The following is a 22,242-nucleotide window of genomic DNA, read 5'->3' as shown; positions in this document are numbered from 1 at the left end:
GGCCAGTCCATGGCTCTCCAAAGAACTCTGCTGAGGGTTCTGCTGCTGCCCAGTGCTTTCCTTGGCCTCTCCATTGCTGGGCCTTGTCCTGGGGGGCCGCTGGGGCTGCAGCCAGTGCTGGCTCCCCCTGAGGCTGCCTGGCCAGGAGCAGCCCCAGGGGCACAGGGCAGAGGCACAGCAAGGTGGGCAGGAGAAAGAGCGGGGACGAGATTGCCCCTGAAAGGCAGAGGCGCTCGGGGCCCGCTCCTGGCCAGTGAGCTGCCCAGAGCCGTCCCCTGCTCGCCGGGGCCTCGAGGGGCAGCTGTGCAGCTGGGCCAAGGTGTGCCAGCCGCTCCAGCCGTGCTGGGGAGCCTTGCCAGCTCTGGGCCCTGCTGTGCAGGAGGGTCCCTGTGTGCCACTGGCAGCTGGGGCCTCAGCCACTGCTCTCTCCACAGCAGCGCTGCTGCAGCTCCAGCATCCTGGCCGAGAATGAGTGACTCCCCGTCATCCCCAGGGAGCCCAGAGAGCATCAGGTTTGGCAGCTCTCAGACATGGCCTGAGCAGCAGCAGTTGCCCAAGAAAGCAGAGCCTTAGCACTCCGTGCCTGCCCCACGGTCCCCCAGTCCGGCTGTTATGCGGAAGCTTCCCGAGATCCCCCCACCTCCTCCCCCCACCGAGCCCACCACCCTGGTCCAGCTAGGACCGGAATTGGGCCAGCCACGGCAGGGCATGGGCTACCAACAGCTTGGGGCACCTGCTCTCCTTTACAAATAGCACACCTTAGCTATGGACAACAGCCAGAGTCACTTTTTCTACTCTTCTACCTTCAGCAGGAAGGGCTCAGGTTTCTTCCCTGTCCTGTCTCATCCTTTACCACTTCAGTTTTCATACAGTTGGCTGCTGGCTACATCTCTTAAAGACTTTATTGGCAATGCATGTTTTACCCCACTTTTCAGGAAAAAAAAAATAAATTCTTCATTTTAAACTTTGTTTTTAGTGTGCTTGTGCCACTAACATTTTTAGCAATAATTTTCCATAGTACTTCTTCCCTTTACCTTACTGGTCATAAAATGTTCATCTGGACATAAAAATCACCAGAATTACTGAGATTTCCCTCAAAGCCATTCCAGAGGGGAATCTAGCACAAAATATTCTCCCTGTGTACTGCACAACAAGAAATATTCAGAGGAAAATACAGTGGCAGCTGAGGCTTGTGGAACTCCCAGAATACTGAGCCTGCAGAGGAGGCAAACAGCCCTGGCCTCTCTTGAGGGGACTTCTCCTCACAGACTCCTCTTGAGAATGTCTCACTCCAGGAGGGGAAAGCTTTTAAACCTTCACCTTACCTTCCTCCTGTGCTAAAATGTAAGGCTCTTCCTGAGAAAAAACTGAGCTACAAACAATTCTTCATTCCTCAACAAAGCTACTCAGGTTCTCGATTTATCTTAAAAGAGCAATACCAAATGGGGTCATAAATGTCTCATCAAAGACTGTTTGCAGAGAAACCCCACCATATGAAAGAAAATATTTCTTAGCATCAGTTCACTCAAAAGAAACCCAGCCCTGAATTGAGCAGCACTTTAAATGAACTTGAATTCACTTTTGTCACATATCATCTGGTTTGGTTTGCTCCTTTTTTGGCCTACAGAAAATATTAGACTATTTCCTCTTGATAGGACTCCTTGGATGGTCCCCAAACTTGGCTCCTCATGATGCCTTTCCTGGATTGTTAATGCCGCCTGTTAGCAGCACCTGGCTTTGCCACCCTGTTCATGGTAGCGGGGCATGGCTGGTGCCACAGTCCCCTCTGGGGCCACGGTCCCCTCTGGGGCCATGGTCCCCTCTGTCCCCCTCTGTCCTGGCTTGTGGCATGTCCGTGCTGGTGGAGGATCCCTGCTTGTGCTGCTGCCTGCGTTCCACAAGGCCGATCGTACTCCCCAGCCAAAGAGAGACTAAAGTCACTGCTTTGGGCAGCTCCTTTGAGCGAGTTTAACGCTTACTCTTCTCTATCGCAGACCTCTGTAAAGCCACACAGCAGCACCATAAAGTCACCTCATCGACAGAGCTGAGGAGGTCTGAGCGCACAGAAGGTCGGCTTTCAAGCACATTGGGTTTTTAATTTAGTGGAAGCACTGACTCGTTCACGAGCTTTACTTGTCCAAGTGGATTGTGTGATGCTGCTGTCCTGCTCGCGTTAAAGAGAAAGCAGAAGGGAGGAAGGAGTTAAGAAATGAGAGAGGCACTTGGGGCGCGGGCCTGGCAGACAAACGGAGCGGGGCGGCACCGGGCCGCTTTGCCGGAATCCCTTTCCGTGCCGGACAAAGGCGGACGCGGCTCCGCTGCGGGGCGAGCCGGGCGCTCGCTCGGCGAGCGGCGCTGGAGCGGCGGCGGCCCCGCCCCGCCCGTCCCGCCCCGCCGCGGGCCGGGGCCGAGCGCTCGGCCGGGCGGGCGCTCGGGATGCTCGGGCAGCGCCGCGGGCCGGGCGGGGCGATGGAGCCGCCGGAGGGCTGGGACCCCTACGGGCGGCCGGCCCGGCGCACGCAGTGGCTGGGCAGCGCCCTGCCTACCACTACGGGCTGGAGCGCGGCGTGGAGAACGAGATCGCCGTGCTGGCCACCGGCCTGGACCAGCACCCGCAGGAGATCTCCCACCGCCTGGACCGCGCCGGGGCGGGCCGCATCCCCGGCGAGGACTGCCGCACGCTGTGCCGGGTGCTGGGGCTGGAGGAGGCGGCGGAGCCCGAGGAGTGCGCGGGGCTGTGGGACGGGCTCTCGGCCGAGCTCCCCTTCCGCCAGTTCCACGCGCGGCTCTGCGGCCACTTCAGCACCCGCGCGGGGCCGCGGCTGCCGCCGGGCCGGGAGAGCGAGCACATCGAGACCCCGATCCGCCTGCGCAGCCCCCGCCGAGCGGCGGCCGCCGGGGCCCCGCTGCCCAGAGCGCTGCGAGGAGATGGTGGCGCTGGAGCGGCCGAGGAGCGCATCGCCAGGCTGCGGGAGGAGAGCGGCACCTGCGGGAGCTGCGGGAGGACCTGCGCGCCGCCCTGCAGAGCAGCGGGGCGCGGTGCCGGGCGCTGCAGGTGAGTCCGGGCCGGCTTCTGCACCGGCCTCCCGGGGGCGGCTCGGCCGGGCCCGAGTGCTTCGGGAGAGATGCTGCTCTCGGAAAGTCGGTGCTTATAGCCCCTCCACTGCCGCACCGAGACCGCGGTTGCCTGTTCAGCCTCGGCATTAACTTTGCTTTGCAAAGTTGAGTTACAGGGAGGCTTTAAGGAGCAAGGTATGGCACCGGTGTGCCATTAGCTATAGTTGTGGTGAGCACTCTGTTTAAAGTGTAGGGGAGCTCAGCTAAACAAACCCACGTGTACAATGCTGCTGCTTCTTCTACTGCATGTGCCGTCAGGATGTGCTGATAGCATATGCTGGATGTGCACCACCGCAGGGTTTTTCCTAAAGTAAGAACTTTCGGATTCTTACGTGCACAAGCAGATGCAGTGTCTGAGTCAGAAGTGCCTACAAGAAATATCAGAAGGATGTTTTCTTCAGAGTGTGGTCACAAGAGTTCAGAGTTGGAGCCAGTTCTGCAGGCAGGCTGATGAATATTCTGGGGCTCCTCTGCAGAGCACCATTAATTCCGGGGCTGGCTTCTGCTGGTTCTGCTGTCCTGGCTCGAGTGACACACTTAACAGCAGTTCCATTACTCTGGCATGAAACAGCGTGGAACAGGCAGAGCAGGGAAGGGCAGCGTGGACCGATTGTTCTGGCAGCTCTGACCAGCTCTGATTTGATACTCACACAGCACTCACAGAATCCTGCTCCACCTGTGACACTTCACTTGCAGTAGATGACAGTTCTCTTCACAATGTCCAGCAAGGCAGGTCAAAGACACTTCCACCATTTGTTTTTAAAAAAGGGAAAGGAAATCAGCAGCAGCCATGAAGTCACCAGTCTGAGGTTCCAGGAAAAATGAAAACAACAGAGGAGAGCTCCAGAACACCCCCAGCTGCTCCCTGCTCTCTTCTTCTGAACACAACTTCATTGGAAATCTTTTTCAGCAGACTTCTTGACTCCTGAGTACAGACCATAGTGATGACATTAAAGCTATACAGAAACTTGTGCAATAACATGATAGTGAGTAATTTGAAAATTGAATGTATAGCTAGGTATTAAAAACTACTTTCCAGAGATTGTTTCCTTGTTTTTGTATTTGGCAAAAGGTCAAGTAGCTTTAGTTGCTGATCAACTCTATGTGATTAAAAAAAAAAAAGCCAACAAAGCCCAATCTAGCTACTTTCAGTCTTAATTAAAACCTATCATTTTCTCCCTGCTTTGTGCTCCTGGTCATTGCAGGTGGGGCTGCGGAAGAGCCATGCCAGCCATACAGAAGAAGGATCCTGCTTCATAGGGGGTAAGAGACCATTAACACAGAAGCACTCCCAGACCAAGTGCCTCCAAAGTGTCCTGGAGGAGATGGAGCTCATCCAGAGCTCCAGGGATGGGCAGATTGAAGAAGCCATCAGGTCCAATCAGGAGCTGGAGAAGGAGCTGAAGAGCTCTCAGGAAGCTCTGGTCAGCCTGGAAGACTGCAACCGTAACCTGAAGAGGGAGCAGGCAGAGATGAGGAGGAAGGTGGAAGAGGCCAGACACGCTGTCCTGAACAGTCTTGGCAAAGTGAAGGAGCTGGAAGTGAGAGCTAACGAGGTGCCACATCTGCAAATATACATCCAGCAGCTGGAATCACAACTGCAGCACTACAGGTAGGTTGGAGTCTGACAAAGTGCCTATAAAATCACTGTGCTGGGACACAAGTGAGTTTGAGAATCACTGGTTGGGGCTTATTAGATGTCTCCAAATCACCTTGTAAAATCTAGCCTGGGGGAAATTAGAAGCTGCTCATCCATTTTCTTGGTAGGAGTCTTCAGGAGACCTGGGAGTCTTCCAGGCCAAAGTCAGGGTACTGATCTACAGAGAGCTGAAGTTACTCCTCAAGACACACAGCACAAGAACTCAACATGGTAATGCTTCAAGAAAGCCCCAAAGCAAATTGCTGACAGTTCTTCAGAAACCATTTCCAACACACTTCCTTTTTTCACTGCATTTCCTGGTCCTTAGGTCCCATCCCAAGCCAGCTGTAATCAGATGGCTGACCCTCCATTTCATAGAAAGCTCTTCCACTTGTCCTCGGAATTGGGGAAAAGCACACAAGGACAACTTCTGGCCAGTGTTTTGAAACTTGCTGTGACTTCATTGCTTCTTTGCTGACAGAATAGGCAATAGAGGAGCTGAAAGGTTCCTAAACCCATAAAATTAACAGAGTGGGAATCTCAAAGGAAAAACACTAGAGCCAACTAAACCCCACTTTTGTAATAGCATCAACAAATCCTTCCAGAAGTCAGAAAGTTGGTCATTAATTTAATAGTCACGTGCTTTTGTTGCTTTTTATCTCCGACAAAACTCGGACTCACTGATGGTTATTAAGTGTTAAGACATTTCTGCCCAAGTTTCAGACTGACCTATGGAATAAAATCTAGTTTATCTTCTCACTAACCCAAAGCAAAACCATATTTATAGATATATTTTTACTTACAGTACTAAATCTAGTAGTTTAATGAATTGCATCTTCTGAAGTCCTTGCCTTTTCCTAAACACACACTTCCTCTGTTTGCTGATAAGAAGAATTCATAGTGTGTTATTTGTGGCATCATAGCTATTGTATTGTTTAATGAAGTGAGGAAATTCTAAAAATAACCATTTTATCCAGTGTCTTTCTGTCAGCATTGTGTATGTTAATACTTGCATGGTTGGAGAAGATCAAAGAAAATATAAGTATTTCTTTAAACATCTGTAGGATTTAAAAGCCATTGCGAGGACACGTGATGTTCAAGATGGCTGTCAAGGACGAATGACACAACTCCTGGTGCTACAAGGGGTCACACAGCTTGTCAGGGCTGTCACGTTCTCCTTGGCATGAGCACCAAAGATTTAAGATGAGTTCTTGTCCCGTGGAATTGCTTTTCCAAAGTACAGTGAAGGATAAAAAAGATCACCTTGGATCAGGTTTAAAGGCAATAAACTATGTCCACTGGCCTTGCAGAGCAGGAACTTTGTGGGTTACATCAAAACAAAGAGTGTGAGTTTAGAAATGTAAATGATATGCTCCTTGTACAATAACCTTCATTTATAATACTTAGTTTTAAATGGCATGCTCATTTAAAGTGATTGTCAAGCTCAGGAGTGGTGCTGGACTGACCATTTAGGAAGTACACCCCTTTTTTAGCCCTGTAGCACATTCAGCAGAGGCCCAGGCCAGCTTCCAGCCTTTGAGATTCTCTGTTGGCACAAAGCAGCTGCACCTCCCCATCCAGTGAAACAGCTCTTGGTGTAAACAATTTAACTTAGAGATGCATGATGATAATTGTGTCTTGCATGCCTGTGCTCATATTCCATAACACATGGAATCCCATCGCTCCACGTGTTCCCAGCGTGGCACAGAGGTGTCCCAAGTGGCAGAAAATGGTGAATGAGCAGTGCAGAGCTGTGTGTTAGGGTGGGGAAAGGGTTCAGCAGCAGCTCTGCCCCACACAGCCCTGGCTGTCCCAGCTTGTCCCACTCCCTCTGCTTGCCCACCCTGCTGCTCAGGCAGCCCAAAGGCCTCCTGCTCAGAGACAATCCCTTTCTCCTGATGTGCAGGAGCTGACATCCATGGCTGTGGCTTGGGTGAGCTGCTGGGAGCGCTTGGTGAGGGGAAGAGATGGGCTGGCTGAGGTGTGGAGAGGGAGGGACAGCTGGGAGCCCACAGGCTCTGCCTGTCCCTTGGCCAGAGTGTCGCTCATCCTGTTGGTTTAAGTCAGCTTGTGTTTCAGTTGCTCTTATGTGTACTGTTAAAGTCTGGCTGGGTTTCAGTCACCACTCCGGTGAGCAGTTTTCTCCCTTGCCAGGTGCCACACAGAGTTTGTGAGCAGGGTCTGGATTTGGCAAGAGCTAATGCTGCAAGGTAGTGCTGGAGAGGAACGGGGGGGATTTGGGTGTCCTGCAGAAAGCATTGACAATTGCAGGTATCTCTCCTGAGAATTCACCTTTACTGGCTTGGTGAGCCACAGGTTTCCTCCAGCTAAAGTCCAGTTTCGTCCAGAGAGAATCATATTCAAGAATGAGTCCAGTCTATGAGCTTTACACACTGCTCCTGTTTATAGTTTCATATTTATAAAGGAAATGCTTTCTTCCTTTAGGCTTAGATGTTCAAAGCTCTTTTAGCATCTAAATCTCTCTTCTAGACCTTCATCTGAGACCTGTTTGCTATCATTTAGATCTGAAATCCCAACCATGACCTTAAGTTATAATCCCTAATGCAGGAAACAACAGTTTGCATTCAGGCAAGAAGGTGTTTAAATACCTGCAAGTGATTAAACATTGTCCTAAATTGGAGTGTGTAATTAAAATCAGCTATTTTTGATTTCATATTCCAGATTCATATTCCTGCAAATGTGTATGACTTAAACATGAACTTTTTCTGAGTGCACAGGTTCCTGTGCCAGGGTTTGAACTGGCCCTGTCACATCATTGGGTTCCTAAACCAGCCTGGTTGATCAAATAGTTCATCGTTCTTTTCTTCAGGTGCCCATCCTGATCTTCCTGCTCTGATCCATGTGTCAGGTTTCTGTCTGGACTGTCTTTCAGCTTTTATTTTTTAACTCCCGGTCAAGTTAGTGAGTCAGCTCAACTTTAAAGGTAAATTTCAGTAAATTCCTTCCTGAAAAGCTTGAGCTCAATTCATTTCAGAGGAAAAAGACGACACAAGAAATTGCATATTTACCATTGGTATTGTATAAAAAGTGTGTAATTGCCAGTGCCTGATGACAGGACAGTTTAGGAAGTCAGGCAAGTCCCATTTTTATGCAATGCCCAGGAATTATTCCCAGAGGGCAAATCATTAACCACTATTCCCTAGTCTCCCTTCCCCCCCCCCCACACTAATTCTGCTGCAGCACAAGGTGACACCATCCATGTATTCTAATAGAATCCCATGATTTCTAAGTATTGTTTATAAAAACACCTTACATTGAGATATTACTACAGTGAAAATGTCACATCTATTGCTTTTTTCACCCATTGAGCCATTTGCCGTGTCAGAAAAGGAAATTGGATTGATTTGACAAGAATTGTTCTTGCCAAATATGACTTCGTTCTGTATTCTATACTACATTGAAGGTGGCTTAAAAATGGATTACTTAATCAAGTGTCCATATTCTTTTTCTCTTTAAAAGCCTTGGAGGGAATAGAACAATTTAACAACCATATTTCTGATCCCAGTGTAAGAAATAAAAAGTGAGGTCATTTAGAATCGAAATAAACTTCATAATAGAGATGTTGACAGAAGGTTTATGTTGCTGCATTAATCAGCAGCACAGTAATTAAATAGATCAGTGAAGGAGGTCATAAAATACTGTTGCCTTCATGGAAGACAACAGCGACCTGGTTGCAAGGAACAGCACGGCAGCCCAGTCTCCCCTGGGCCACTCGGGCTAACGACACACGCAGGACACCAATGTGGTGGACGGTCGAAAGCCTTTATTATCTTATCTCATGGGTTTAAATAGTCTTGGGGGACTCTGCTACGTCAGGAGGGGTTGGTAGGGTCTCTAGGGTTAGTCAGCAGTGGAAGACTACTGGGTTAGGTGTGGTTACATTCTTTGGGGTAATGGATAACATGTTGCAGGGTGAGAGGGGGATGGGGGTCTTTCTTTCCATCACATCCCGAAATCTTCCGTTCGCCTGTCCCTATCTACTGCATCTCCCCCCTCCTTTTCATAAATAAAATGAGGTAGTCGTAGATATAGGCACTGGAGTGAGGTACAAACTTGTAACTTGGTGAGGAAAAAAGGGGTTTGGTAAACCTGAGTAAATCTCGCAAGGTGAGTTTTGAAGGCTTTTGCAACTGACTGTATTTGCAGTTTTTGGTTTACAGCATTTGTTGCTGGCCCACGAACAGAATGTTCGCCCATTCTAGATGGGCCTGAACAAACGAGACTAGCTTGTTCAGCAGGCATGGTTTTATGGTAACAGTTAAAAGCAGTATTGCCAGTGGACCTACCAGGGCGGAAATTAAAGTGGTGAGCCAAGGTGATTGATTGAACCAGGATTCGAACCAGCTCTGCTGGGTTTCCCTGTCTCTCTTTCTCTGAGCCAGTCTATCTCGGAGTTCTGCCATGGAGTCTTTAACGACTCCCGTATGATCTGCATAAAAGCAGCATTCCTCTTTCAAAGCTGCACACAGTCCTCCTTGTTGCATGAACAAGAGGTCCAGTACTCGCTTATTCTGTAAAACTACTTCTGAAAGTGAAGAGACTGATTTTTCTAGATAGGAGATGGATTTCTCGATCCTCTGCAGGTCTTCATCGATGGTCATTTGCAGCTGAGAGAGTCCGTGCTGTTGGGTTGCGATGGCTGAGACACCAGTGGCTGTACCAGCTGCTCCCAGGCCGAGCAGCATTGCGATAGTTATACCTGTGATTATTTCTCTTTTGTGGAGTCTGTCAGGTTCTTCGAAAAGGTGGTTCACTTCTTCATCTGAGTGGTACAGGACCCTAGGAACAATCAGAACTTGGACACAGAAGTCAATAGAGTCAATAAATTTGGCAAGGAACACACAAGGACTCACTCCGGATCGCTGGCAAACCCACATTCTAGATGCGGATGGGACCACACACTTATTGGTCTTTCTGTTGGGCTTGACAACTTTAGTGCAGAAGTTGCCTTTCTGCTTTGCTAAAGTTGCATTGCCAAAACATTTGCCTTGTCCTGTGATTTGACTCAGGGTGATTCCTCTGCAGGGAGTGTCCCATCTGCACTGGTGGGGGGCACTGGCTGTGGAGTAACTGAAGGGGGTGTCTAAAGCAATGCCTTCGTAGAAAGGGGGTTTAACATCATAACAAAGTCAACAGGAGTTAGTCAGGTTCGGTTTGGTTTCGTTTGGGGTTAGAAAGGTAGCTTCTAGCATATAAACACAGGGGTGTTCCACGGGCTGGTGGAGGGCTCTATGTGACCCTTTTGCAGCTCGAGGTCAACCAGTTCTAGCAAGGCTGCCATCTGAGGCTTTGGCAGGGGCCACTGCTCGACCCATACGGGGTCTGGTGATTTTTAAGTCCGGGACGGCCCTCTCACTCTGTTCACTGGGGGGACTTCTTTGCATTGCCAGTGTCGGGGCCACAGTGCTTGGGGAAAAATCGAGCAGTCTGCTCCTGTGTCTGCCCAAAACTGAAGCCCTATGACATGGGGGTCTTGACTGCCATAAAGGCGGCACATCCCCCACACCTTCGGGGGCTCCTTCCCTATTTTCATGGCCAGGGCCACCCAGGGGTCCCGTTCTGGGGCGTCCCCTGCTGACCCTGCGGCACGGACGCTGCTTGAGGCGGTAGTGGGTACAAAGGTACCGCAGGCTGTGTTGCGAAATTCGCTGGCGAGGGTATGAAGCTGGCTGCCTCCTGTGGGGGTATGGGGTATAAGGGCACCCCGTCCCACTGGGGGTTGGCATAGATGGGCCGCCTTGCATTCGCGGCGGGAGGAGGCTGAGTGCGGCCCGCACGCCCCTTCCCTCTCCTGTTTCCCTGGGGCCGGGACCTGCATTCCTTGGCGAGGTGCCCCTTCCTCCCGCAGCTCCAACAGGCTCCTCTCGGGCGTGTTTGGGGTGGAGGCGCCGCGGCGGGCTGCCATGCCGGGTGGGGACAGCTCATCGCGATGTGACCTGCCTCACCACACTTGAAACACGCCATGGCACTGGTCAGGGTGTGTATGGCTGCCTGAATGGGTGTCAGGTGTTCTTCCCTCACTACATGTCTGATCATGTCAGCCAGGCTGGCTCCGGCTGGCAGGGAACGTAAGATATCTTCGGTGACAGAGTTGCACTGCTGGCGCAAGCAGTCAGCTACCACGGGGCCCTTTGCCTCTGCCGGCAGGGTAGAGGAGTCTATCGCTGCCTGCAGGCGATCCACAAACTGCGTGAAGCTTTCGCTCTCTGCTTGCCTCACGGTGGACCACGGCGACGGCTTGGCTACGACCCGGGAGGCTGCACAAATAGCCTCCCTAGCAGCCCGAGTGGTCGCCCTGACCTCCTCAGCCCGCATCTGCGTGGCTTGTTGCTGAGGCATGATCATATCATCGTGCTTTCCCATAAGCCTGGATAAAGTCGATCCGCGTAGTGGCTGCCTCGCGCCAGATGCTTGGGCTAATAGCTTTGTACAATTATCCTCCCATTCCTGTCTAAACACAATCATTCCCGCACCATCAAGTATCATGCGACCTATTGGCTCAATATCAAAGGGAAGCAGGTCGTCATTACTAAAAAGACCATCGATTAATGTGGAGACCATGGCCGAATTAATTCCTTTTTCTGCAATGGCTTTGACAATTGACTGTACATCTTTTGGGTTTACCGGGGTATATACCCTCTGCTGGCTCCCTTCCGGGCCGGTGATCCTCACCGGGAAGGCTTGTAAGGCAGCCGCTGGGGACCATTCAGCACAGGCTATTTTTATTTCTCCCCAGTCGGTAAACTGGGCTGGTTCGTATTGTGGCTGCTTTTCGGTGCAGCTTAAAGCTTTACTTGGTTTTGTTTTAAATTGCGTTGGCTCTGTTCCCTCTATTTCAGACTCCCAACTGGCTTCCGTCAGCTCTTCCGGGCTGCCGGAGCTGCTGCTGGACTCCGAGTCGGAAGTCGAATGCCAGCGCACTTCCGGGGCTCGGTGCCGTTTTGTGCGGCTCCGACCCCGCTCCTCCCCCTGGGGGTGGCGCCACTGCCGCCCCCCGGGCTCGCCCTGCCTCCTGCAGGGGGGGGTTTCTCCCTTACATGGTGGCGGCGTCAGGCACGGCTGCCGATTGGCTCCGTGCCCTCTGCCGCTCTCCTCCTCTTTCTCCCGCACACGCGCATTAGTCAAACTCCGCACCTCTGGGCTCTTCGTGCCGAGACTGCCCGTGCCCCGCCCCTCCCCTTGGCTGCCGGTGCCATTTTCAAAGGGATACGGGGGCGGCGTGGGTAGGATCTCCTCCCAAGCCGTGGCCTCCGCGCCTCTGGCTTCCCTTGCCAGCCTCCACCAAAAGAACTCTGCGCTCTGCTGCACCTCCGGCAGCGGGCCACCGACCGGCGGTGGCGGGGCGGATGGGGAAGCCGCGGATTTTTGGGAGGTTTCCGCGGGGGGCCCCGGGCCCCGGCCTGGGGAGGGGGGCGACGCGCCGGGCCCCCCCGGATCCCTGCTCCCGGGCGGATCGTCCTCAGGGGCGGTTTGCGTTGCCTCCCCTACCCCTAGCTTGGGTGTAACCAGTAAACACGTACGCGCTGCGCTCCATGCCTCCTGCTCTTCTATTGCTTTGCGTAGGGCTTTCTCTACTTTGCCCCACACCTTAAGGCATTTGCTGCTGCCTGAGGATTTCGTGTCCTCGGCCAGCATGGCTGTGCATTTTTCCCATATCTCCGGATGCAAAACATCCACAGGGCGTTCAATTGCCCCAAGCTCAAGCAGCCTTGCTATAGCAAGATAAAAGTCTTTGAGCTTACACTCAATCCCCCATTGCTTATGAACCTCACTTACGACCCTGGCGATGGCGTCCATGACGATCGCGGGTCCGGGGACGTGTCCCTCGCCGAGAACACGGTCTTACCGGTCTGGCCGCTGCTCTTGTCCAGGCGACACCCGCTGCCCGAGCGAATTATTCCCGGGCTTCGGCACCAGTTATGTTGCCTTCAGGGGAAGGCAAGGCGACCTGGTTTCAAGGAACAGCACGGCAGCCCAGTCTCCCCTGGGCCACTCGGGCTAACAACACACGCAGGACACCAATGTGGTGGACGGTCGAAAGCCTTTATTATCTTATCTCATGGGTTTAAATAGTCTTAGGGACTCTGCTATGTCAGGGGGGGGTTGGCAGGGTCTCTAGGGTTAGTCAGGAGTGGAAGACTACTGGGTTAGGTGTGGTTACATTCTTTGGGGTAATGGATAACATGTTGCAGGGTGAGAGGGGGATGGGGGTCTTTCTTTCCGTCACATCCCGAAATCTTCCGTTCGCCTGTCCCTATCTACTACAACAATGCTATGCTTTGAATCGTCTACCATGCTGTGCAACCAGTGCCAGTCTCGTGCTTTGTTTTCGACTGAGAGTACACGGAAGTTGCGGAATGAAAGTAGCGTCTTTGCTGAAGCTAATGAAAGACTACTTCAGCTGGGCTTATCAGACTTATGTGAACAACAGTTTGTTTATCTACCAAGACTGAGACAAGCTGTGGCACTTTAATTGGTTTCACTCCATGATGAGGGCTGAACTCTAAACCCAGAAGAGCCAGTCCCAGCTTATTATGGGAGGCACAAGAAACAGTAATGGAGAACTGAGTTTCCTCCAGGGAATGAAAGGCAACAGAGAGCCCATTTCAGGGGAGGTCCCACAGCACTTAAGGTCAAACACAGAGAGAAAAGCAAATGAGAAGGAATCGTGAGGAGAGCCCAGCTGTGAGCCCAGAACCACAGAAGAAGGCAGCAGGGACACTGGGGCCATCAGGTTTCTGCCAGGAAGCACTTCTGACTAGCCCGTGACCATAGCCAGACAGCTTTTGAGTATCATCTCCAAGGAGGGAGAGTTCACAAGCACCCTGACAGTGCTTGGTCACCCTCACAGTAAAAAAAAGTTCCCCAATATTCTGAGAGACGTTCTGTGTTCTGGACACCCCTGAAAAGAGTCTGGCTTCTTTGTACCTTCCCTTCAGTTATTGGTATACATTGGAAAAGATCCCCTATAGAGTCTTCTCCAGATTGAGCAGCCTGGAGGCAGCACTCCTAGCCTGTCTTCGTGGACCCTTCATCATCTTCTGAACCCTTACTGGACACTCCAGAATGTCCATCTTTACTTATGTGGGGAGCTGCACACTGAACAGACTGCTCCAGTGGAGTGTCACCTCTTTGACCTGCAAAGTAGACTGAGAAGTAAGAAATGCCTTGCGTTGGTTTATTTCTAAAACAGAACATAGGGCTGAGTATCATCAGCGTAACCTGTGAATTTATATTAAAAATATGGCATTAGGATGTTGCTTGAGTGGAGCAGCCATGTGAGATGAGCTGCCTTAGAAGTTTTCATTTCTTAGGGCTGGAGTTTGTGTCTTCTGGGTGTGGAACCTGAAAGCCCCACGTAGTCACTGGGGAGTCATTGTGACACCTGTGACAACAAGCCTTCTGGATGCTTGGGGAAGCCCCAAAAGGCCACAGTGTCTGGCCTCCTCCACTGGGTACAGACATCTGAATGTGGGGGAAGAAAAAGGGCCTCCATCCCATTGTCTGCTTTCTGAAGGCACAGAGAAGATTTGCTGGACAAGGATCCTGACAGGGTCTAGGGTGCTGGTCCCAATCTGCCATGCACTCAGGCTCTGTCTGCAGCTGCTGAGAGGCCAGGAATTCCTCTCCCAGTGTCCCAGCTCCTGCCTGCACATATCAGAGAGGTCAGTTACCATCTTGCCTCAAGAGCTAGAACATGCCAAGACACTCAAGTGTTTCTCATCTGACCCAGGATGGTCCCTGGCATTGGTGGCAGCCCAAGTGCTGTGCTGAGGCAGAGTGGGCAGTTCTTTAATGCTCAACTTCAGTAGCTTTGCTGCTGGCTGCAGACTGTGTCATCAGCACCAGGAACCACACCAGCTTATCTCTTTGGTTTGCAGGGCAAAATAGCCTCAGAGGAAGACCTGGCAGAAAGCAGCACCTCTTCCCTGCTGCCAGCACCATCCAGGTGTCCCGGGCTGCACGTCCAGGTGCTTCTGAGAACCAAAGGTGCTCAATCTGCTGAGCTGGCATTAATGACTGAGCCTCCGTGAGCTGGCATTGGCGCCCTTTCTGTTATTACTGCGTGGTAGAGTGGTTCCACAGAAGAGTGGAAGGCCTGATACGCCAGTCACCTTTCCCACATACATTCCACAAGGTGAGAGACAGTAACTCTGAGGTGCACTCTATGGAGGAGTCCGTCAGCTCTGCCAGCCATATTCAAGGAGAGCGAGCTGGGTCCCGCTCTACAGAAGGATGTCAGCATCATTCTCCAGGACAACAGCACCACAAGTCTTGCAGCAGAAGCTGTAGTGGTAGCCGTGGTGGCAGCCGCAGTGGCAGCTGCCGTGGTAGGGCCCAAGAGAAGAGCCAAAGCAGGTATCCAAGGAGGCATCACAATGGCCGCACCAGGGTCCAGCAGGCCCAGGGCTACAGCCACTCAAGCAGCAGGAGACAGCGGCAGAGCAGGGCTCAGAACACTGCTCGTGACAAGGGCCAAAGGACCCAACGGCAAGTCCGTGCCCCCTCAAGGCGGCGTAAGCGCCGTCAGCAAGAATACCAGGTTTCTTTCATAGAACTGAGGGCAATAAGGAGACGATCCCGGCAGAGGTCACACAGATCTTCCAGCCAAAAATTGACGGAGTATCTAAGGGAGATGGAACGCGATGAGGGACGAGCTCTAAGGCATTACTGGTACATCCGTGCCTCTTCAGGGAGGAGCAGGCACCAACAGCAGAGGCGCCAGCTTTCTTACAGAGAACCACAGATGACAAGGAGCCGAACCCCACGGAGGTTCTGCAGCACGCTGCTCCTGATGGAGAATCCAAGGAGGATGGAATGCTATGACAGACAGACTGAACAGGGCATCCATGCCTCCCCAAGGAGGAGTGAGCACCTTCAGCAAGGACGCCAAGCTTCTTTCATCGAACCACAGATGACAAGGAGCCAATCCCGGGGGAGGTCCCGCAGCACACAGTTCTAAACACTGCGGGAGAATCTAAGGAGGGAATGTGACATCTCAACCTCCTTGGAGTGGCGTGAGCACCATCAGCAGAGACGCCAGGTTGATTTGACTGAACCACAGGTGACAAAGAACTGATTCCATGGAGGTCCTCCAGCCATGCTGGGCACAACCCTGGCAGCATACCCACCCAACAGTGGAACTACTGTATGCCCTGTTACCAGTGTCAGGAATGATACTACTTTAGACAAAAACAGCCCCTACTAACAATTGCAAAAATAAAAGTCAAATCAAATGCTCAAGCCTGGAGCTAAGGCTCTATTCTCCATCAAAAAATGCATCTGAAAATCCAAAGACATCCTTGCAAGGCCTTTTCAGGTTAGGAGGATAACAAGCATGAAACTTCAGCACTGCTTTTGTCATTCTGTTCTGTGATACCCACTTATGTATAAAATGGGGTACTGAACATTTTGTATGGGGGTGCCTTTCTCTCTATATTGGGTTTCCACATTGTTTTTGTGTTTTTGCCCTGGTACCAAAGACACCAACAACTTATTAGGAAATCTCTTGTCCTTCCACACCTGTCTTCTTATGCTTTATCCCAAACATCCCCCAGAGTAACTTCTCCTGTTACCACTCTTCTCACAGTGAAGCAGTGAAGAGTGAAGTCAATTTACAATTACTCTACCTCAAAGACACTGCCTATAATGCCAATCCAAATCTAATGCCTGGTACAAAGCCTCTGAAAAGATTTTCCTTCTCCTTTAAAGACTTTAAAAATAAACCCCAAAGCCTTCACAGAGAAACCGCCCCCATGCTGTGTCCTGCACAAAGCCTCAGGTTTAATGCCCAGCATGTCACTTAAGGCTAGCGGCTCTTCAGACCATGGCCAAAGACTACAAAAGTCATCAAAAAACAGTTCTGCACCAAGAACTGTTACTTTCAAGACTGGAGGGAAAAGAGTCTTCTCAAAAGACTGGAGCAAGACAAACTGTATTCAATTTTTGTATTGAACTACAGTCAGATGTTACTGTGTATACTCCTCATGTCACTCCATGACTAGTACAACCACAGAAAAGAAGCATTAAGACAGTCCCATGAAGGAATCCAGGCCAGGATCAAGCTGCCACCTTGCTTGCTCACAGCACTGACACACAGCTAGTTCTTTAGCTGAAAATTTTTACTTGCCAACTGCAAAAACTATGGTCACCTGCAACACACACTACAAAAACAGAACCAATGCCTTTAGTGATATGTTGCACTCATTGCATCCCTCAAGCTTATGCTTAGCTTGTTAGTTTTCTGTGCATTTCTGATAAATCCCCCAAAGGAAAAGACATAGCTGCCACATGGACAATTCACTTGCGGAAGACAAACCTGGCTATCCATGAGCATGTGGAATCATTCAAACCTTCCCATGTCATGAAATCTGCAGAGGCTTTCTTAGCTTGAGTGTGTTTTGAGTCACAGAACCACAGAACAGCAGAAAAATTAAATAAGAAATAGAAAAGTAAGGACAAATAGAACAATGCTCTGTGTATTAACACTTGGCTAGAATAACTCCCTAAGCTACAGAAAAGTATATCTAGCAAGATAGTAGGAAGTTCTAAGCTTACTAATGGAGTTCTGTACATTGGGTTTTAAGGCTTAAAATGCAAGTAGGTATTGTATTGGAAAGAAGCAAGCATTTTTTAGAGAAAAGGTACGTGCTGCTTATAGTGGTTGGATAAATCTATTGTCACTATACTTTTGCTTTGTATGACAGGTCAAAAAACTTTCAAAGTACGTTGTAACATTAAGTTCTTTGTCTGCTGCCAGGGATGTGAGCTGCTGGCATCTGCCCATTGTCACAACCATGTAATGAGACTGATGCTAGAAAAGAAACAGGTCGATTTGTGTTCCTCAGCAGTCCTATCCCATTCCTGATTTGTACATAGATCCCCGGCCAGCAATATGAAACATCTTCCACAGTATTCCAGGTGGAGTCTCACCAGAGCAGTGTGGTGCAATCACCTCCTTCAACCTGCTGGGCACTGTCCTTTGGATGCACATGGCTGGCTCATGTCCAGCCTCTCATCAGGCAGCAGCCCCAAGTCCTTCTTGGCTGGGCTGCTCTCCAATCCCTTCATGCCCCGAGCTGTGAGATCAGCTGGGCTGGGACTGTGTCACAGCCCTTGGACAGAACTGCTGGGCAGGGTGTGCTCCCTCCCAAAGAGGGCAGATCCCATTCCCCACAAAACTCCCTGCTCTCCAGGCCCCTGTGCAGCTTTGGCCTAGTCCTTCCACATCTGGATCCCACGGCCTTACCCGACCCCCTTGCAGCACCCAGTTCCCACAGAAAGAGGGGATACCAGCACACCAATAACTGGTTCTGGTTTTTGCTCCCTTCTAGATTGGGATCCTGACTTGGATGTTTGGAAATGCTGCTGAATGATGGCCTGAAGATTTTGCCAGATGCTGAAGGCAAGTTCTCAATGTACCTTTCCTGACAGAATAATCAGTGTCAATGTGGCAAGAGCTCTCTTCTACCATTTCCCTTAAGTTCTTCTGAAGGTTGATGGATTCAGGAAAATTTGTCCCGCTCTTTTCTCAAGCCCTGAGTGATCCCACAGCATTGCTGTCAGTGGGAGGAAGGAGTATTTAGCTGTCCATCTTCCATCCATGTGCAATGCTGGAGTGTCATTCCGTGCTCTGTGCAGCCCCAGAGAAGAGCAGAGAGGGAAGGGGCCGGGCCCAGGGCTGTCTGTGCCCCTAGGCTGAGCCTTTCACAGCTCCTTTGCCAGCCCCAGGGAGCCTGAGCTGCTCCTGCTGCTAAGCCCCAGCCCTGGCTGGGGCTGGGTTTAGAGCTGCTGGCAGCTCCAGGGAGTTCTTTCTGCCCCGACTGCCCTGCAAGGGGCTCCTTCCATCCCAGTGTGGGGCCACCACAGGCTCGTGGTCCCCCTGCCCCTGCTCCAGAGTGGGAAGGCAGAGCTGAGGGAGTGCTATGGAGGGCACCAATCACCCAGGGGCACTCACTGCCACTGCGGCCTGAAGGAGATGTGCAACACCTTTCTGTTAAGGTCCTAGAGAGATGAAGCAAGACATAGGAGACAAGAAATCCCTGGAGGCAGCCAGACATCTGGACCAGATGCTGAGTGATCTGGAGAGACGCTGTGGTGGGTGCATTTCCCTCCCCCTTCCCCTGGGACTCAGCAGCCGGGGCCTTTCCCTGCACATCTGGACAGGCCGTGCCCGGCACAGCGGGAAGGGATCCACGGCTGCCCCGCTGCTGCTCTCACGGCTGCAGGGCTGTTTCCCAGCCTGGCCTGGCTGCAGCTTCTCCCCAGCCTCTGCAGGAAGGCATTTGGCACCAGCTGACAGGATATTATCCACCTCTTTGTCACACATTGCTGGGAGCAGAGCAGCACAGCACAGAACAATTACGGCATGCAGGCTCAGGGCTTTGGGTACTGAGCAGTCCTGTGCCAAGGGACAGCAAGGTGCCTGCAGGCCTCAGCTCTGGGGGAAACAGAGAGTGAGAACATCCTGGCCCTATCCACCCTACTGCCAGCTCAGCAGTGGAAAATAGTGATGGCTCACACTCCCCATTGCTCCCACAAATGCAGCTGGCACCTCAACATATGCTGAGAATATCTGGAAAAGCATGAAAAGAGATTTTTGTTGGGGAACACCTTTTTTGATGAAGATTACAGCCATTGTGGCTGGAGCAGCACTCTGCCTGATGATGTGCTCTGCCCGATTCTGGTATTGCTGGAAGAGAAAATGGAGACTGTTTTGCTGGTCTCCACCTCAAAAAACTTCCTTTAAAGGCTGCTGGTAGTCAGGGAAGATTCCCAGTGAGGCTGCAGTGGAGGATGCTGGTAGTCAGGGAAGATTCCCAGAGAGGCTGCAGTGGAGCTGTGGCCAGTCCATGGCTCTCCAAAGAACTCTGCTGAGGGTTCTGCTGCTGCCCAGTGCTTTCCTTGGCCTCTCCATTGCTGGGCCTTGTCCTGGGGGGTCACTGGGGCTGCAGCCAGTGCTGGCTCCCCCTGAGGCTGCCTGGCCAAGAGCAGCCCCAGGGGCACAGGGCAGAGGCACAGCAAGGTGGGCAGGAGAAAGAGCGGGGACGAGATTGCCCCTGAAAGGCAGAGGCGCTCGGGGGCCGCTCCTGGCCAGGGAGCTGCCCAGAGCCGTCCCCTGCTCGCCGGGGCCTCGAGGGGCAGCTGTGCAGCTGGGCCAAGGTGTGCCAGCCGCTCCAGCCGTGCTGGGGTGTAACACCTTCTGGCAGCCCCTGGGTATTAGAGTGCCGGCTAACAATCCCCCGGAGCGGCCGGTGGGTGTTAGGAGAGTGGCTGCCCCTGGGTCTCTACTGAGATTGCCAGGTAGCAGTGTGTGCAGCGGCAGGGGTCACGCTTCCACTATGGTCACGCTTGCACTGTGGTGCTACGAGGAGCCAAGACAAAAGGATAAAGGAAAGGACGCTTGTATGCAGTCCAAGGAGGCTGCATTACCAAAATAAGTCAAGAACAAGTGCCGAGGCAAATGGGAGCTGGCTACATCTTATAAAGGGTGTGGGAGTGAAAGGGTGGCAACATGGAATAACCAATGGAGACAGAGTACAGTGTGATTACATCATGGGTTATAACCAATGGGGAAGAGAAAGGGGAGGGGAGAAGCCTCAGAAGACCAACCAACTAAAAGAACAGGGATGATTGACAGAGAATTTTCAAGAACCAAATGGGGGTGGCTACAATGACAGACAGGGGAGGTGGGTAGCACAACTTGGATTGACACATCTATTTAAGGCTGAAAGGGGAGGAACAGGAAGATTGACACTCTGAATGACAGCTAAGTGTAGGGGAAATTTAGGAGTGAACAACCTGGAAGAAACCATTATGATGGCAAAAAATAGGGGGTACCAGGAATATACCAACCAATATTTCCTAACATTGAACTTCTAACTGATATAATAAATCGTTGTAACAACTTCCAAAAGACGCACCACCACACTGGGGAGCCTTGCCAGCTCTGGGCCCTGCTGTGCAGGAGGGTCCCTGTGTGCCACTGGCAGCTGGGGCCTCAGCCACTGCTCTTTTCCAGAGGAGCACCAGTGCATCTTCAGAAGAGGAGCCTAACCACTCAGGCAGAGAGAACTTGACCCGTGTTCCAGAGCTGCTGGACCATCCTGAGCCCTTCCCAAAACCCACCCCTCCACAACGAGACCCTCTGCCCCTGAGCCCCCTGGCCCTGCTCCCCTGCTATGACTGAAGGTGGGCAGGCCCCATCTGCCAGGGCAGGGCTTGGCCCACGTTTTATGTTCAAATAAAGAAATTGAGTTGTCAGCGATATGTCCAGGTGGTTCCACCAGCAAAGCCCACCCGGCAGCAGCACTGGCTGAGCTCCATGGGCAGGAGCAGCCGTGGATGCCCACGGTGTGGGCAGGCAGGAGCCAGGCAGGGGCTGCTGTGACCGGCGGCGGGGCCCCGAGGGGCTGGGGGAGCCCATGGGGCGTCCCTGGGCTGAGGACACATTTCCTTCAGTGGGATCATCTGGGCCTGGGCTTCATGAGGAACACAGGGATATTCTGGGGTCTCTGCTGAGCTGTGCAGGGATCCCTCATGAGGCACACAGGAGTATTTATGGCCTCTCCTAAGGTGTGCAGCGATCCCTCATGAGCTGTGCAGCAGCAGGGGGGGTTTTTTCCTCTTCTGAGCACAGCAAAGGGACACTTGGCCAAGTTTATTCAAAGCTGAGATAAAATACCTTATAAACCTTTGGACCCACTGTCCCTGAGCACAGAGCCTTGTGCCTCGGCCTGATGGTGCAAAAATCCTCCCAACATCCCTCTGTTTACAAAAATCAAGGCTTTGTGCTCATTAATAGGAAAAGCTCTATGGGTGGCCTGCAGCTAATATTCTTTTGTTGGCTAGACCCCAGTCCCTGCTCAGGTCTAAATGGCTGACCCAGACCCAAGCTGCTCTTAGGACTGATTTGATCAAAGGCACTGAAGCTCTTTGACTACAAATTGTCCGGGAAAACAAGCACAGGAACTTGGCTAATGTCCGTGACAAAAGCAGAGTTGAACCTTTGGGGCCAGCTCACTGCCGCCTCCCCCTACCCTTTCATTTTGAATTGATTTAATATTTGGAGTGCCAGTTCTTGGATGACATGGGCCTTCATCAAAATACTGCTTGGCCTCCTTGTGGTAAACAGGCAAAATGAAATTAAAAGGAGGCTGATGGCTGTTAAAAAACCATGTGCCTGTTTATTAAAGCTTAGAACAACAGAGGACGAGGCCTCAGGGTAAGCCGAGGGCCTGCGCGCCAAGCCAGAGGTAGCTCTAACAGTGCTGTGTAACAAGGTGTTCCTGCGGACACGAGGTGCCCTCGAAAGAGCCCGGGTGCTCCGCACCCAGGGATTTTTAAAGTCTCCTGGGGGTGCTTGATTGGTGAGCTTTGGATCCTCTGGCCCACTGGCCCTTTTCTGGGTCGCTGGCAGCTCTGTAAGATGGTGCAGTCCTGACCAATCATTTTGGAACACAGCA

General features: G+C 51.8%; 1 protein-coding gene and 1 pseudogene across 2 annotated transcripts; both read left to right on the top strand.

The window, feature by feature from the left end:
* The first annotated feature begins 2,469 nt into the window (after nt 1-2,469).
* On the top strand, nt 2,470-21,762 carry LOC144246994 (EF-hand and coiled-coil domain-containing protein 1-like; annotated as a pseudogene). The gene is made up of 3 exons (XR_014958207.1): nt 2,470-3,055; nt 4,323-4,729; nt 18,112-21,762. The product of XR_014958207.1 is annotated as an EF-hand and coiled-coil domain-containing protein 1-like (transcript).
* Nucleotides 12,564-18,100, top strand: LOC146766295 (uncharacterized). Its single transcript, XM_085590171.1, has 2 exons — nt 12,564-12,585; nt 14,803-18,100. The coding sequence occupies exons 1-2, from the start codon at nt 12,564-12,566 to the stop codon at nt 15,738-15,740; spliced, it is 960 nt and encodes a 319-aa protein (XP_085446297.1). The 3' UTR covers nt 15,741-18,100.
* Nucleotides 21,763-22,242: the final 480 nt, after the last annotated feature.

The sequence above is a fragment of the Lonchura striata genome, chromosome 12, assembly GCF_050655825.1.
Source record: "Lonchura striata isolate lonStrDom1 chromosome 12, ASM5065582v1, whole genome shotgun sequence".
NCBI lineage: Eukaryota > Metazoa > Chordata > Aves > Passeriformes > Estrildidae > Lonchura > Lonchura striata.
Note: the sequence above shows the minus strand (reverse complement) of the source record. Positions and strands in the feature narration are given on the sequence as shown.

Coding starts and splice junctions, on each gene's coding strand:
- LOC146766295 (XM_085590171.1), top strand. CDS start 12,564: ATGGCGTCCATGACGATCGCGG. Junction 12,586..14,802: donor GGCGTCCATGACGATCGCGG/GTCCGGGGACGT, acceptor TTAATGACTGAG/CCTCCGTGAGCTGGCATTGG.